At 34.1% G+C, this 15693-nt stretch overlaps 2 protein-coding genes across 2 annotated transcripts; both read left to right on the top strand.

Annotated features, from left to right (window-relative positions):
- Positions 1-1789: 1789 nt before the first annotated feature.
- Positions 1790-6783, top strand: LOC124451518 (brefeldin A-inhibited guanine nucleotide-exchange protein 2-like). The gene is made up of 8 exons (XM_047002179.1): positions 1790-2058; positions 2436-2475; positions 2682-2820; positions 3153-3299; positions 3550-3729; positions 5016-5157; positions 5346-6057; positions 6526-6783. Exons 1-8 carry the CDS (start codon positions 1935-1937, stop codon positions 6746-6748), a joined length of 1707 nt encoding a protein of 568 aa, XP_046858135.1. The 5' UTR covers positions 1790-1934; the 3' UTR covers positions 6749-6783.
- Positions 6784-11321: 4538 nt separating this feature from the next.
- On the top strand, positions 11322-15306 carry LOC124451540 (brefeldin A-inhibited guanine nucleotide-exchange protein 1-like). The gene is made up of 4 exons (XM_047002202.1): positions 11322-11885; positions 12125-12169; positions 12376-12514; positions 15155-15306. The coding sequence occupies exons 1-4, from the start codon at positions 11767-11769 to the stop codon at positions 15236-15238; spliced, it is 387 nt and encodes a 128-aa protein (XP_046858158.1). The 5' UTR covers positions 11322-11766; the 3' UTR covers positions 15239-15306.
- The last annotated feature ends 387 nt before the right edge of the window (positions 15307-15693 follow it).

The following is a 15693-nucleotide window of genomic DNA, read 5'->3' as shown; positions in this document are numbered from 1 at the left end:
TCTTGCAGAACATGACGACTTTCTTGTAGGCGACGACCACGATGTGTCGACATCGGATCGAAATGTTTGTGCGTTTTACCTCAAATGAAGTTTGTCTAAGATAAAGATGTCAAAATATATGTAGACAGCGAAACAAAAACATATACAGTGGTAACTAATTCAGACTAATGTCGTTTGATCTTTTCTTTATTATTTTAACTCATAGAAAATTCCTTAATGTACCTTAGAAGCGCAATGTGAAATGCCAAGCAGCCATAACAATCCGTCCGCAAAAACACGTAAGGTCAAGAGCCACTCAAACAAAGTGCCAAATATGATAAGTAGAGCTATAGACTTTCCATTTCGGCCGTTTTGATTTTTGTGAAAAATCCAGCAATACGATAATTTTATTTAAAGGTTGAGTTAATTTCAACAAAAAATCATAGCACACAGACGACGTCATGTGAAATTGAACATTTTGAGGACAGCGCTGTATGGTCTGATACAGAAAGCACGTCGACGATGAGCAATAGCTACAATGGATCAGACTCTCACTCGTTTTCTTCACTCTCAGGCATAGGTCCAATGTCATGTGTGTACACGACCATAGCTGTTTTTTACGACAGCTTCGTTTCTACACACTGTGGCAAACTCTTCCTCTTGTGTGATACAAATATGATCGCCATGTATCAAAGGATCAGTATTGTTTACCTCTTGGCAACATATACTTTCCCGTCCTGTACTCATGACAACACAAAAGCCACATTCGCACCTAAAAGATAAAAACATTGTTTTTACTTTGGGAAAAACAATGAAGCATCAATAAAATGCAACTAACCGTTCAACATTTCCAATTCTGTGAATGTATTTATCTTCGCTTTCCAATGACGGAGAATTGTCATTACTATGACCACCTTGCGCGTTGGCCAATAGCTCAAACATGTAAGGTTGTACCTCATTGTTATTGATGACAATATCATAATCGGCATCTTCTTCAGAAGAATCCATTAATTTTTGTTAAATAAAAAACAGTAATAGCAAACTACCGAAAGCCGTGCAAGCACTGCGTGCAAGTCGTAGAACGATATAAGAACGAAGCTTGTTTACGTCAACTATTACGTCACTCTTTCCCAGTTCCCAGACTTAAAAAATCTCACGGCGTTTTAGCAATGGTCATCGAATATCGTGTTTTTACCGATTATAACCCTAAATATCTTTTGAAATATTTCGCGGACGACTTTGAAACTTGGTACGTCTTATTTTCACGCTATAGGCATTACAATAAAATAAAGTTGTCTTCTAGCTTGCATGTGTCCTTTAAGAGCTTTATACAACCGGCCCCAGCTTTTTAAATTTCACAATGTGCTTGAAACGGAAGTAGGAAGTTGGGACAAAAATTGACGTAAGCCACTCTTGCTTGTTGGCTTGCGTCATAACGTGAACTTTGTGCACAAAGTTTAATTTGTTGAAAAATATTATTTTTTTTCTTACGTGTCTCTGCGGGCCGGATTGAAAGGCCCAGCTGGCCGCATCTGGCCCGCGGGCCGTAGTTTGGAGACCCCTGGCATAATGTATTGTGAATTTCAGACGATTTTTATTGTTTAAAAAATCACTTCTTTTAACACTCGCAGCGAGTGCACATAGAAAATGGACAAACCATGAGTAAGATTCTGATGGCCAAAAATGAGTCGGGTTGTCAATTCTCAATTCTAATCGTCAAAATGTTGTCAAAATGAAGACGACCACAACATTAGTTATTCAGAATTTTAAAGTTTTGGTTTTTCTCGACCCAATCCTCCACCATTCACAGTTGCTCCGCATACTTTCTTATAGTCACGTGATTAAATGGAATGAAACATGGAAAGATGGCGGAATTCCAGTGGAATAGTAATTCATAGAGATGCCTTAGTAAGGTTTTATTTTCATTCCTTTTGAACTTTTTAAATCATTCAGTCATGCAGAAGAACGTGAAAACAAAGAACGTGTTCCTATCTGGTGCTTTACAAAGAATTCTACTCGATAAAGAAACAAAAAAGTCTCATCATTCACAACTAAAGAAAGCTTGCGAAACGGCTTTAGGTATAAATCCATAAGTAATGATTGTAGTTATTGCTGATGTATTTAGATTCTACTTGCTCTATGTTTTTATGCATTGTCAACCAGTTTCTGCATTCGCTATCAACAAAACATTAAGTGTAGTAATCCCTCATTCAGGATGTCAACGAACGCTGTCGATAGTATCTTTAAAATTGCTCAATGTATGATTTGTACTTTTTTATACGTGACAAACAGTTATTTTTTAGTGTCAATCGCTTTTTCATGTTCTTCTGTTTGAGTTATATGTATATATGTTTCTGGAGAAATGTATGTCAACGTGTGCAATGAATATAATGTACGGCTGTGTTCAGGAATGTTGCTTTACAAAATGATCTCTTTATGATTTTGATCTATTCTAGAGGAAATAAACGCTGTTCAAGGAAATGAAAAATCTACAGGGTAAGTTTAATTATGTAAAGTTGTCCAATTTTCTTTCCAACTTTCCAATTTTAACATGACCAAAATGAGTTATTAACCTTGAATCTTAATTATTTCACAGTTATATCCAGACTACGCATGCGCACAGATTTGCTAAGTTTTATTGTTCAAAAGTTAGATTTATAAACCAGAATGTTGGTTTGATTTATTTATAATAAAATCTTCAGGAATGTTTCTTCTGCAACTCTACCTCCACTACCTGGTCAGCAAACATTCATTACAGCAGATCAATATTTTCTTCCTTTTGAGTTGGCTTGTCAAACAAAATGTGCCAGGATTGTCACCATTGCACTTGACTGTATACAAGTAAGTTGAATTTTTTTGATGTGTTAGGACACTTGGAGTCTTTAGTTGTAAGAAATAGATATAATATTGTAAACTCTTTCATCGCATTGTTATTAAGTTATTGCAATTTGATAGAACAAAATTAGTTCCTGCGGTATTTTCTTTTGTTAGTTACCTCCTAAATTTCTCCTAGAAATTGTCAATATTGCTATCCTTATGTATCAACAGTACTCATCCCCAAGCCTCACAACTTCACTTGTGTCTTTTCACCACCATTTTGTATTCCTTCACAAATCTAGGTCATGTATTTTGCTTCTATAAATTGGAGTATTTCAAACATTCTTTTTTTATAGAAACTCATTGCTTATGGTCATATTGTTGGCGATACACCAGACTCCATTGAACCAGAGAGGCGTTTAATTGACAGAATTATCAAGACTATTTGTACTTGCTTTACCAGTATAAATACTGATGTAAATGTTCAAATACAAATTATAAAGGTATTTATAAAAAGTAATGTCAAACTGTTAAAGTATTTAATGAGAGAAATGATATATCCTTGAGGAATTTAAAGAGGGTAATGACATATGTATCCCTATGTTTTTTACATTTCATGTGCCATGAGTTTTTTAAATATCACATTGAATAATTGGATTCCAACAAGATTTAAAAGGTCTATGTGTTAACTGTGAACAGTTGAAAATGATCTTATTTTTATAATGTGTATATTTTTATTATCTATATTTACAGGCTCTTCTAACAGCTGTTACATCAAGTACTTGTGAAGTTCATGAAGGAACTTTACTTCAAGCAGTTAGAACAGTTTACAACATTTGCCTTGCCAGTAAAAGTCTTATTAGTCAAACAACAGCAAAGGCAACACTGACGCAAATGATAAGTCTTGTGTTTCAGAGAATGGAAAGTCAAGCTGTAAGTTTTGTTTTGATGAACATAATATTTTTGTATCATATTGTACATCAATAGACATGTCAATGTTGATAATATTGTATCATATTGTACATCAATAGACATGTCAATGTTGATAATATTGTATCATATTGTACATCAATAGACATGTCAATGTTGATGATATTATATCATATTGTACATCAATAGACATGTCAATGTTGATAATATTGTATCATATTGTACATCAATAGACATGTCAATGTTGATAATATTGTATCATATTGTACATCAATAGACATGTCAATGTTGATAATATTGTATCATATTGTACATCAATAGACATGTCAATGTTGATAATATTGTATCATATTGTACATCAATAGACATGTCAATGTTGATAATATTGTATCATATTGTACATCAATAGACATGTCAATGTTGATAATATTGTATCATATTGTACATCAATAGACATGTCAATGTTGATAATATTGCATCATATTGTACATCAATAGACATGTCAATGTTGATAATATTGTATCATATTGTACATCAATAGACATGTCAATGTTGATAATATTGTATCATATTGTACATCAATAGACATGTCAATGTTGATAATATTGTATCATATTGTACATCAATAGACATGTCAATGTTGATAATATTGTATCATATTGTACATCAATAGACATGTCAATGTTGATAATATTGTATCATATTGTACATCAATAGACATGTCAATGTTGATAATATTGTATCATATTGTACATCAATAGACATGTCAATGTTGATAATATTGTATCATATTGTACATCAATAGACATGTCAATGTTGATAATATTGTATCATATTGTACATCAATAGACATTTCAATGTTGATAATATTGTATCATATTGTACATCAATAGACATGTCAATGTTGATAATATTGTATCATATTGTACATCAATAGACATGTCAATGTTGATAATATTGTATCATATTGTACATCAATAGACATGTCAATGTTGATAATATTGTATCATATTGTACATCAATAGACATGTCAATGTTGATAATATTGTATCATATTGTACATCAATAGACATGTCAATGTTGATAATATTGTATCATATTGTACATCAATAGACATGTCAATGTTGATAATATTGTATCATATTGTACATCAATAGACATGTCAATGTTGATAATATTGTATCATATTGTACATCAATAGACATGTCAGTGTTGATAATATTGTATCATATTGTACATCAATAGAGATGTCAATGTTCATAATATTGCATCATATTGTATATCAATAGACTGAAAATGAAAATGAAGAAAAGGATGATAGCAATAATTTTAAATCAGAAGAAATCAGCAAAAAGGAGGAGAAAACTGACATCAATCCTTTACCAAATGGTGAAATCCATCATGGCGACGATAAAGTTGAAGGTGTGAACGGTAAGAAAGAAATTCTACTTGGTTTTGGAAATTTGAACCTCCCCCCTGAAATTGTCTGAGAAGATAATCAACCACCCTGTGCAAAAAAAAATTGTCTACGTATTTCTTTTGTTTTCAAAAACCGGCTTTACGACGATATTGCTGACCAATCCTTATTTTTCAATATTTTTGATGGCTTTCATTTACAGATAGCGAAGTCTCCGTTTCTTCCACGGAAGTTAAAGATAAGGATGTTAATGATACAGTTATCATGAATGAAGAATCAATGGTTGAAGAGAAGAGTGTAAAAGATGTTGTTGATGGTGTCAGTGATGCTGTGAACGATGACACAAAACAAGATTTAGTCGAAACAACAGTTGACACTAATGTCTCGGAGTCTGTTGATAAAGAACAGCATTTAAATGACTCAGACGCGTTGAACAATGCTGCTGTAGATGACTTGCCTTCTAAGACTTTTTCAAATGACAATACAAAAGACAATATAGGTGAAGAAAGTGAAGAATCAGTGAAGATTGCCAAAGAAAAACATCTCGATGGAAGTTCAAATGTTAATGACGAGTCCGTTAATGGCGATTCCCCATGTGTGACCCAGGTACAAGATGTTAGTGATCCATCTGAAACCAAAGTAATCCCACCAAATAGCGTTGATGTTGATTCAGAAGCAAAGACAAATAACTCGACAACTGGCGAAGTTTCAGAGCCCAAGGAGGATGATGGGAATGAAACTGCACGAAGTTCCGTCTCCGAGTCTCAGTCTGATATGCCCAGCGAGACGTCAAGTGAAGGCAAGCCACCTCAACAAAGATTTTCTCATATCACCCAGAAGGATGCATTCTTAGTGTTTAGGTCCTTGTGTAAACTATCAATGAAACCGCTTGCGGAAGGACCGTTGGATCCCAAGTAAGTTAGCTACAGTTTTTTGAGATGTATGTTGATAATGTATGAAACTCTCATTGATCATAAGTCACTTCAAAAAAGTGGTTTGTGCTAATTTATATTGTACTATCAGTTCATGTCATCATGAATATCTTTACTACAGAAACTTTGACTTTTTTTTGATTCTAAGATACATGTATCAAACTGTTCGTTTATATCTTCTTTATCCAATATTACTTCAGAAGGAAACCTAAATCAAACAAACTTTATTTATACTATAGATATCTCTAACTAAGATCATAATTGTTCTTAAAGATCATGCAGTAAAGGTCATCTCTTATTGATATAACTTTATGTACTACATAAACAAATTGAACTCAACTAAATTGACCTGACATATAAAAGAAAGCTCTATCAGTACTTTTTTAAAGTAAGATTTTAGCATTAGCTTTTAAGATTTACTCGCGATAAAAAACCTTTCATTATTTTCAGATCGCATGAGCTCAGATCTAAAATTCTCTCACTGGAGTTGCTGTTAACTTGTCTACAAAGTGCCGGACCTGTTTTCCGTACTCATCCAATGTTTATCAACGCTATAAAACAATATTTATGCGTCGCATTATCAAAGAATGGCGTCTCATCTGTTCCTGCTGTGTTTGAACTATCGTTGGCAATCTTAAATTATAAAATAAACACAATGAAACGCGTGCGTTGATTGTTCTAGAGCTGAGTTTGCATTAGCCAGTGCAAAGTACATCTGAGCTCAACCAATCAAATCAATCGAAACAATAAATCAGTCGAAGAGAATTTGCAAATTGATCATGAATACATTTTAGAGAAAAATGGAAGCGTTTGTCTTTTCACATTATTGTTAATAAAAGAAATAAAAGATGTTTTCGTGTTTCCACTGCCTTATGCAAGCCTTGGAGAGGTTTGTGAGAACCTCGAGCACGTGCAACCCTGGACCTTTGGTCTCGGGCTTGCACTGATCATCTCTTATGTTCTCCCAAATGTCTCCTCGGTTTGCATAATCCTGTGCAAACACAGTAAACATCTTTTATTTCTTAAAGGGGAACTCCACCCAAAAATAATGTTGGTCTTAAAAGTTCCATTTTTATGCAAAGGTTACTATATTTTTGAAATTTTTACATCAGCTATTTTATTTTTGACAAAATCGCGTCTTCAAGTGCGCTATTTGAGCTGTTTTGAGGCTTAGCAGCGTGGGCACTGAAAGCGTCAGCGGAAATTATTTTGACGTCATATCGTCAAACCGATTTGGAGTTGAGTTTACAACAAAGTAAAATAATAACGCACAGCCTAGCACAAAAACAAAACAATCGCTTATAATGGCTTTTTTGGAAGAACCTCGGCCTAATTCATCAATCGATAGCGAAATGGAAGACAATCCAACAAAGAATATTCGGCCATATCAGTTTGAGCCCGAATGGCCGGCTGATGAACACGAAGAAGCTCACCAGTTTGAGGATAACGAAGAACAGGAATTTTTGTATATTGACGATGAATCTCGGCGCGACAATCTTGAATGGTGGGTAGTAAAATGTTATATTATTCTAGACCATTGTTTCTATCTCAAAAGTACGTTTTCAGTTTTTGAAGTTGACCACGTCCACACACACATAATACTTTAGATTTTAAAGTTTTTATTGTAAGATACAATTTTGTTGAAGTTTTGACATTTACTTTTCAAGATCCTTTCTTTTAACATATTCAGGTGTCAATGTGGTAACTGCCAAATAATGGATAATAACGAGGAATGTTTATGCTGCAAAGAGATTTCCAATATTTGTGACAAAATTTAGAGGCAGTAGAAACGAATGAGACCACCGAAGTCCCTTTGTGCATTACACAACATCCTGGTTTTGAGCCTGTTTGTCTTAACAGGTGGGTTTTACAAACAGCTTGGTACCAGTACAAGCAGCAATATGAGGTAGCATATGATGGGCCCGAAGACAAACTGTACCGCCATATTGCATATAGACAGTTGGCAAGATGGTGCTGGGGTGTCTTGGGTAGAGAAGTGAGAGTCATCTTGCCATCATGTGCAGTTACTGCATTAGAGAAACATTTCCTCCACCTGGCCTTGCAGAGGAATTTCAATTTGAAGGCTTCCACTATGTTGATGAATGAAGTATTTTATTATGATATAGGTATACCCATTACAATTACTTTGTATGTCAATATTAAAGTGGCATAGCCAGCTCATTTATAGGTCATGCTATGCACATTTATTATTATTAATTTATTACAAAAAACCAGATTTACAAAGAAATGATTATAAATGTGGCTTGGCTATTACACTGGTTATAATATAACTATAATTAATTACATGAATAGTTTGTGTAATGCAGTGGTGAAACTAGCTATAGCAAAAGGTTTTGCTATGTTAATATTTAAGAATGAACATTTTTAAGTAGTACAAAAGTTGTCTTCACTGATTCAACGTCATATTATATGGGTATGGCAAAACCTATTGCCATAGCTAACATCACCACTGACATTTTATGCAAATCTAGACTGATGTTCCTTTACAAGTACTTCTTTCCTGGGTGGACATGATTTAGAAATGTTCTTTGGAAGATTCTCGCCATGATGTACAAGTTCAATCTCCTCAGTTTTGCATGCATTCACAACCTCCGCAAGTAGTTTATCAATGTACTGGTACTCTTTCTTTTCTTTCATTGCTTTTACAACCCATTGCTTCTGTGTTTTAGCAAAAATCATTTTGTAACGGTCTTGCCCTTTGTTTGTCCCTGACTTAATAACTGCTTTATCACGTTTAATATTGTTGTTGTGATCTAATGCTGCTAACTGAGTGCGGGCTACCATCCCAGGAAATGAAAATGCTCTCGCTTTGGGCAATATTTCAGTAAAAGGGAATGGTAAACCTCCAACTCTCCTGTGTGACAAAACTCAGATAGCTTCCGAGTCTTTTAGAAGCCTCTTGTCACATATCACCTTCTCTGCAGCGATATATGCTTGTGAAGTAGGAGATAACCACTTCTTCTGCTTTGTTTCTTTTTCTGTTAATTGTTGGTGGCAACATTGATGAAAATATGTGTTCCCCTTCCAGAAATGCTTGTTGGAAATGTGGTTAAGGACAGACTTCCATTTTTCCACCAATTCTTCTGCATTCTTGTTACAACTTGCAGAGCACCACCAAAGATGATTAGAAATGGACTTAATCCAATGGGTCAAGTCATCATTTCCCTTAATGTTAGCCTTCTTTGTTAGTTTTTTTGTGACAGATTTAGACAAATGCCACACATCATATTGGTGATCAATATGAGGGTGTTTGTTTTTCATAGCACTGGCAATCGAAACATGTCTATCTGTTGTTATTCGCTTAACAGGAACTAGCTTTTCAACTTCAGACAGACATCTTTCAAATGCTTTTTTCTCCATAGCATTAGAAGAACTGACTTCAGTACTTTGCACAACATTAAAAGTTACTATCTTACCAGAGTCAGCCATCATTGTATAAGTACCATACTTGGCATTATGCCCTGGGCTATCACGTTCGTTTAGTTCGTCCAAATTGATCTGCACTCTGATTCTTAGTTATAGAATTTTGATTAAGAAAGAAGTACGACTTTTCTTATCCAATAACAACTCTACTGCGTAGTCTCTAATTTTACTTCTATTTATACCAATGGTTTCGTGCGTAGGAAATAAATTTTCGTCCCAAATGTGACTTAAAAAGGAAATTATGTACAATAATTAGGAAACTATAAGTTCTTACTTTACGTCAAGGAAACTACACCTTAATTCTATGCACGAAAGGCTATTTTTACAATGGTTTTAAGTAGGATTATTTTCTAACCGTAATGAGTTACACAACCATGTTTATTATTATTCAATGTTTATTAAGGGCAATAGATTGGTTTCACATCAGTGGAAACTGTTGTTAAGGTTGAATTCGGAGGACAAGCAAACGGCATTACGCACAGTTTCCACACAAAGAAACCTTCGTATTTTTTAAAAAATAATATTAATCGACATTCAAGTTCTATATGTAGTGCGGAAACTGTGCGATAATGGCCTTTATGGATGTGAAACCGTTCTATTAAAACAGAATACAAATAACCAGCTCAATACTTGCATGTAAGCTATAAAGTTGCTTGTGTATATACCTACGAATAAAAAATTCTGACGTTTCGAAAAGAAACATTTTGTGATTAGGAGAAGCATTTTGACGCAAGTTTATTATGACTGTGCAATGACTTTACATAAAGCTTTGAGGAGCAATTGACGATATGACGTCAATACAAGCCGCTGACATATTTCTGCTCCCACGCACCGGATGCCCTAGCTGCAGCATTTCAACTCATTTTTTGTGAAAATATTGAATCAAACAAACAAAAAAATTGCCGCATATTTATTTTCACGGGACAGACAAAGTTTTAAGACCAACATTATTTTTGGGTGGAGTTCCCCTTTAATTGAAACATTGAAACGTTTTATAACAACGTGCAATGCACGAGATAGTTTGTAAATGTTTGTTTTGACGTCAAACTCAAACTAAGATTTTACGGATAATAATGTAGCACAGTTCTCATCCTTTGGATCAAAATTTTTAAAAGAATTACATAATATATAATATAAATATATTTAATTTTTCAAGTGTTTTTATCAGAAATCACCCGTACTTATTTACTAAATGTATGGAATTAAAGTGCTTTTACATGCTTAAACTGCGAAATTTGTCGGTGTTAAAAATAACCAGGAATTTTTTATTATAGCTGTGTGCCGTCGTTTTTTTATATATTCACCCTTCCATGAGCGAAACTAGAACGTTAATTTGGGAGTATATATTCATATGTTCAGCTTTGCCCTGCTGATTTCTTTTGTTTGCGATGTTAATTTCAACAGAAGTCAGCAGGGCAGAGCTGAATATATGAATATTTACCCCGCCCAATTACGTTCTAGTTTTGCTCTGACATATCAGTATGTTATTTGAGAACTTAAATGTCGTTGTTAAGAAATCATCGTAAAAACGAGAAAATTGATTTTATTTTTATGCCTTACTACAATACAACATATCTACATGCACTTTATCATTTAAATAAAGCAAACATGTTGGAATATTTAGACAAAAAATACATTTAATTGAGTAATTGTATATCGTTTATGATTAAGTTGAAAACAGCAAAAACCATTCATTTTATTGTGAATTTGCATTCTGAAATGAATGACTAAAGTATATAACCTACGATGTTCACTTTTGATTTTATTTTAATATCTTGTGTTATGTTTACATACTACGAGGCTGTGGCTTAAAGCAAGATCAATCAATGGCTTAGTCATCCTACTAGTTATGGTATTGCATAATGTATTGTGAATTTCAGACGATTTTTCTTGTTTAAAAAATCACTTCTTTTAACACTCGCAGCGAGTGCACATAGAAAACGGACAAACCATGAGTCTGATTCTGATGGCCAAAATGAGTCGGGCTGTCAATTCTCAATTCTCATCGTCAAAATGTGGTCAAAATAAAGACGACCACAACATTTGTTATTCAGAATTTTAAAGTTTTGGTTTTTCTCGACCCAATCCTCCACCATTCACAGTTGCTCCGCATACTTTCTTATAGTCACGTGATTAAATGGAATGAAACATGGAAAGATGGCGGAATTCCAGTGGAATAGTAATTCATAGAGATGCCTTAGTAAGGTTTTATTTTCATTCCTTTTGAACTTTTTAAATCATTCAGTCATGCAGAAGAACGTGAAAACAAAGAACGTGTTCCTATCTGGTGCTTTACAAAGAATTCTACTCGATAAAGAAACAAAAAAGTCTCATCATTCACAACTAAAGAAAGCTTGCGAAACGGCTTTAGGTATAAATCCATAAGTAATGATTGTAGTTATTGCTGATGTATTTGGATTCTATTTGCTCTATGTTTTTATGCATTTTCAACCAGTTTCTGCATTTGCTATCAACAAAACATTAAGTGTAGTAATCCCTCATTCAGGATGTCAACGAACGCTGTCGATAGTATCTTTAAAATTGCTCAATTGTTGTGGCAAACAGTTATTTTTAGTGTCAATCGCTGGTTCATATTCTTCTTGAGTTATATGGAAATAAACGCTGTTCAAGGAAATGAAAAATCTACAGGGTAAGTTTAATTATGTAAAGTTGTCCAATTTTCTTTCCAATTTTCCAATTTTAACATGACCAAAATGAGTTATTAACCTTGAATCTTAATAAATTCACAGTTATATCCAGACTACGCATGCTCACAAATTTGCTAAGTTTTATTGTTCAATAGTTAGATTTATAAACGAGAATGTTGGTTTGATTTATTTATAATAAAATCTTCAGGAATGTTTCTTCTGTAACTCTACCTCCACTACCTGGTCAGCAAACATTCATTACAGCAGATCAATATTTTCTTCCTTTTGAGTTGGCTTGTCAAACAAAATGTGCCATGATTGTCACCATTGCAGTTGACTGTACACAAGTAAGTTTTTTTTTGATGTTCAAAATAAACGATTTTAAAAATTGCTGCATAAAGATATTATATCTTTTCATTTTTAAATTTTAATTACTTTTCTTACACTGAAACAATCATTACTAACTGATAATCACCTAATTGAAAACAAGGCATCTTACGCCCCGTCCACACGTATCCGGATTCATTCGTTTCCCCAAATATTTTTTGCAGTTACACTTATCGTCCACACGTATCCAGCGAAAACACCTACTGTAACTGCAAACTTTTGAACGGTCTCCAGATTGGAAACTTTTGAAAACGCATCAAATCCGGACATGTGAGGACATACTGTAACGGAATGATTTCAAAACGATGACGTATATCGATGAAATATAATTTCTACCTACGCACCGCTGCCCTAATCCAATCCACATTTATCATGCGTTATCCTATGCATTAAAATGGCGCCAAAGTCATTTTTTGATTTCAACTGTCCTATTTTCGAGCAATGTTGCGTTTATGCGATTTATTTTTGCCGCCTTAAATTATCTAACGTATTATGGAAAGAGGGAGAGCAGTTTTGATACGGCTCATTTCAATGCCAGTTGTCAGAAATGTGTCCTTAAACATTTTTGTTATTTTATATTCTAAAACGGATCTCAGTAAAAGATCCACTTCATCATATGTCCACATAAAAGCTTCATTCTTACTACTTTTTTTTTAATATCTTGATGCACTAGCTTTGTCGGATATTTCGACATTTTATAGCCAGTTCATTATTCGTATTAGCGCATGCTCTGTAAGTAATAATTGGGTATTTGTATCGTTTTCGCGGCTACGTGTGGACACACAAAAACGCATCAAATTTGCATACATGTGGACGCGTAAAGTTTTGAATCCGGAACAAATGTTTGCAGGTACAAATGAGTCTGTATACGTGTAGACAGGACCTTGAATTCACTAACATAAATAATCCCTCGTGGCTTTGACTATGTTCTAAGACGGTTAGAGCTTAATTACTTGTGTCTTATGGGATTAAGAGACCCTCGCATTAGATAAAGGTATCTCTATCTAATCCTTGGGACTCTTAATCTCATAGAACACACGTGATCATGCTCTAACCCTTACCACAATGTAAGAATATACAGAAGAGTCACTCGTGTCGGAACCTTTGATGATTTTGTCCTCGCGCATGTCGTGCCGCGCATGGTGGCCGCCATAATTCCAGCTAGATGATTAAGGTTTTTGACTTTTTCCAAACCTTTAAATTGATCCGAACTTATTTCTTACGTCAAAACATACTTGAATTCATTACTTAGTATTGACGTCATTTAATTTTAATGGTTGGAAACAAGTGAGAAATTCTAATTATCTGGCTAAAATAATGGCCAACATGAGGACGTGTTGTACACCTGGGTGACCCTTCTGTATAATCATTACTCTGTAGCATTGTGCTGTTAGTAGTCACACGAATGTAAACATTGTGAACAGATTTGGCCACTCTGTGCCCAAATCTTTCAATCTTTAGTTGTCAATATAAGAGACCACGTCTTGACCACGTTCAACGCGTTTAAGTATAAAAATCGTTTTGAATCTTACAATTTCTTTTGCGTTTTAATGTCGTTATGCAAAGTAACGATGCGTGATGTTGTGGAGTAGGTTAGATTCATAAGACCTTAATCAATTTAGAAACTAGTCTTTAGTTTTGACCAAATCTTCATACAATCTTGCAGTCATATCTTGATAGGTTAAGGTTCTGAGAATGGTTTATAGGCGTTCTGATTGACGTCACCAACATCTTCAAGCCCAAAATCAATATTAGCACAGAATCATGACTATACAGAAGGGTCACTCAGGTAGCCAACGTGTCCTTACAATGGCCATTATTCCAGCTAGTTGATTAGGGTTTGTTACTGGTTTCCAACCATTAAAATTACATGACATCAATACTTAATAATGAATTCGAGAATATTTTGACTTTAGAAACGATTTTGGATCATTTTGAAGGTTGGGAAAAAGTCAAAAACCCTAATCAACTGGCTGTAATAATGGCGGCCACCATGCGCGGCGCAACATGCCTAAGAATAAAAACATCAAAGGTTCCAACACGAGTGAACTTCTGTATATTCTTATTCTGTGATAATATACTGTGAGAATGGTTTAAGGCGTTCTCATTAACGTAACCAACATCTTCAAAACCAAAATTATAAATTAGCGTTATTTAATAGGCTAAATATGTTTAATTAATAAATAATTGACGTAACATCAAACGATGCATGATGTTGTAGGGTAGGTTAGGATTCATTAGACCTTAATGAATTTAAAAACTAGACTTTAATTTTGAGGAAATCTTCATTGAATTTTGCAGTCGTATCTTGATCTGTCAAGGTTCTGGGAATGGTTTAAGGGCGTTCTGATTGACGTCACCAACATCTTCTAGCCCAAAATTATAATATTAGCGTTATTTAATATGCTGAATAATTTAATTGATAAATAATTAACGCAATATCACAGGAAAATGGTCAATTGCTACTAGCATTTCATATATATTAATGTAGGGAGATCATAGTTCTTTTGTTTGACAACAATGCGTTTTGTTTTGAAAATTAGATTTGATAGATATCCGGTAATTTGTTCAAGTACAAACAATGTATTTTAACCCTATAGAAGCCGTTTTTGCTCAGGCAACAATCACCAAACGAAAAGGCACGTTTACGAACGTTTGAAAAGGCACGGCTCCCAGTGGGTTAAACAATCATGTTGGACAAATACATATAATGACATGCTCAACACTATTTATAAAGATACTATTCACTTCAAGCCACATATAAACCACGAGGCGTCATGGAAAGTAAATGTTGTTCATGAGATGGAACAAGACTTTACACATAGACGACAAGTATAAAGATTTGTGATTGTGCCAATCAAAATAAAGTTGTTGCCTTCAACTCTCTTCGATGACATGTTATTTGAAAGCCGCGATGTACAGATATATACTATCAGTATTACGTCTTAAATGTTGATAGCAGCAGCAAAAGCAAATTTGAAAGAGGAAAATCCTTGTTTCATAATCATATATGAAAATAGATCCTACGGCTGGAAACTACAAATGTAAGCGACCAAACTGACGATAAATGGTAATTTGTTTTTGGATTTATCTCTATTGTTCTTGTTAAAATCTTAATGGTTTTCATTAAGGCTACTGA

Source organism: Xenia sp. Carnegie-2017, unplaced genomic scaffold (assembly GCF_021976095.1).
Source record: "Xenia sp. Carnegie-2017 unplaced genomic scaffold, XeniaSp_v1 HiC_scaffold_24, whole genome shotgun sequence".
Lineage (NCBI taxonomy): Eukaryota > Metazoa > Cnidaria > Anthozoa > Malacalcyonacea > Xeniidae > Xenia > Xenia sp. Carnegie-2017.
Note: the sequence above shows the minus strand (reverse complement) of the source record. Positions and strands in the feature narration are given on the sequence as shown.

What these genes read in the sequence shown, in the direction of transcription:
- LOC124451518 (XM_047002179.1), top strand. Translation starts at nt 1,935, where the DNA reads ATGCAGAAGAACGTGAAAACAAAGAACGTGTTCCTATCTGGTGCTTTA. An exon ending in GGAAATGAAAAATCTACAGG is followed by an intron (nt 2,476 to 2,681) that starts GTAAGTTTAATT and finishes TAAAATCTTCAG; the next exon opens with GAATGTTTCTTCTGCAACTC. An exon ending in GAAGGACCGTTGGATCCCAA is followed by an intron (nt 6,058 to 6,525) that starts GTAAGTTAGCTA and finishes CATTATTTTCAG; the next exon opens with ATCGCATGAGCTCAGATCTA.
- LOC124451540 (XM_047002202.1), top strand. Translation starts at nt 11,767, where the DNA reads ATGCAGAAGAACGTGAAAACAAAGAACGTGTTCCTATCTGGTGCTTTA. An exon ending in AAGAAAGCTTGCGAAACGGC is followed by an intron (nt 11,886 to 12,124) that starts TTTAGGTATAAA and finishes ATTCTTCTTGAG; the next exon opens with TTATATGGAAATAAACGCTG. An exon ending in TTGCAGTTGACTGTACACAA is followed by an intron (nt 12,515 to 15,154) that starts GTAAGTTTTTTT and finishes TTAACCCTATAG; the next exon opens with AAGCCGTTTTTGCTCAGGCA.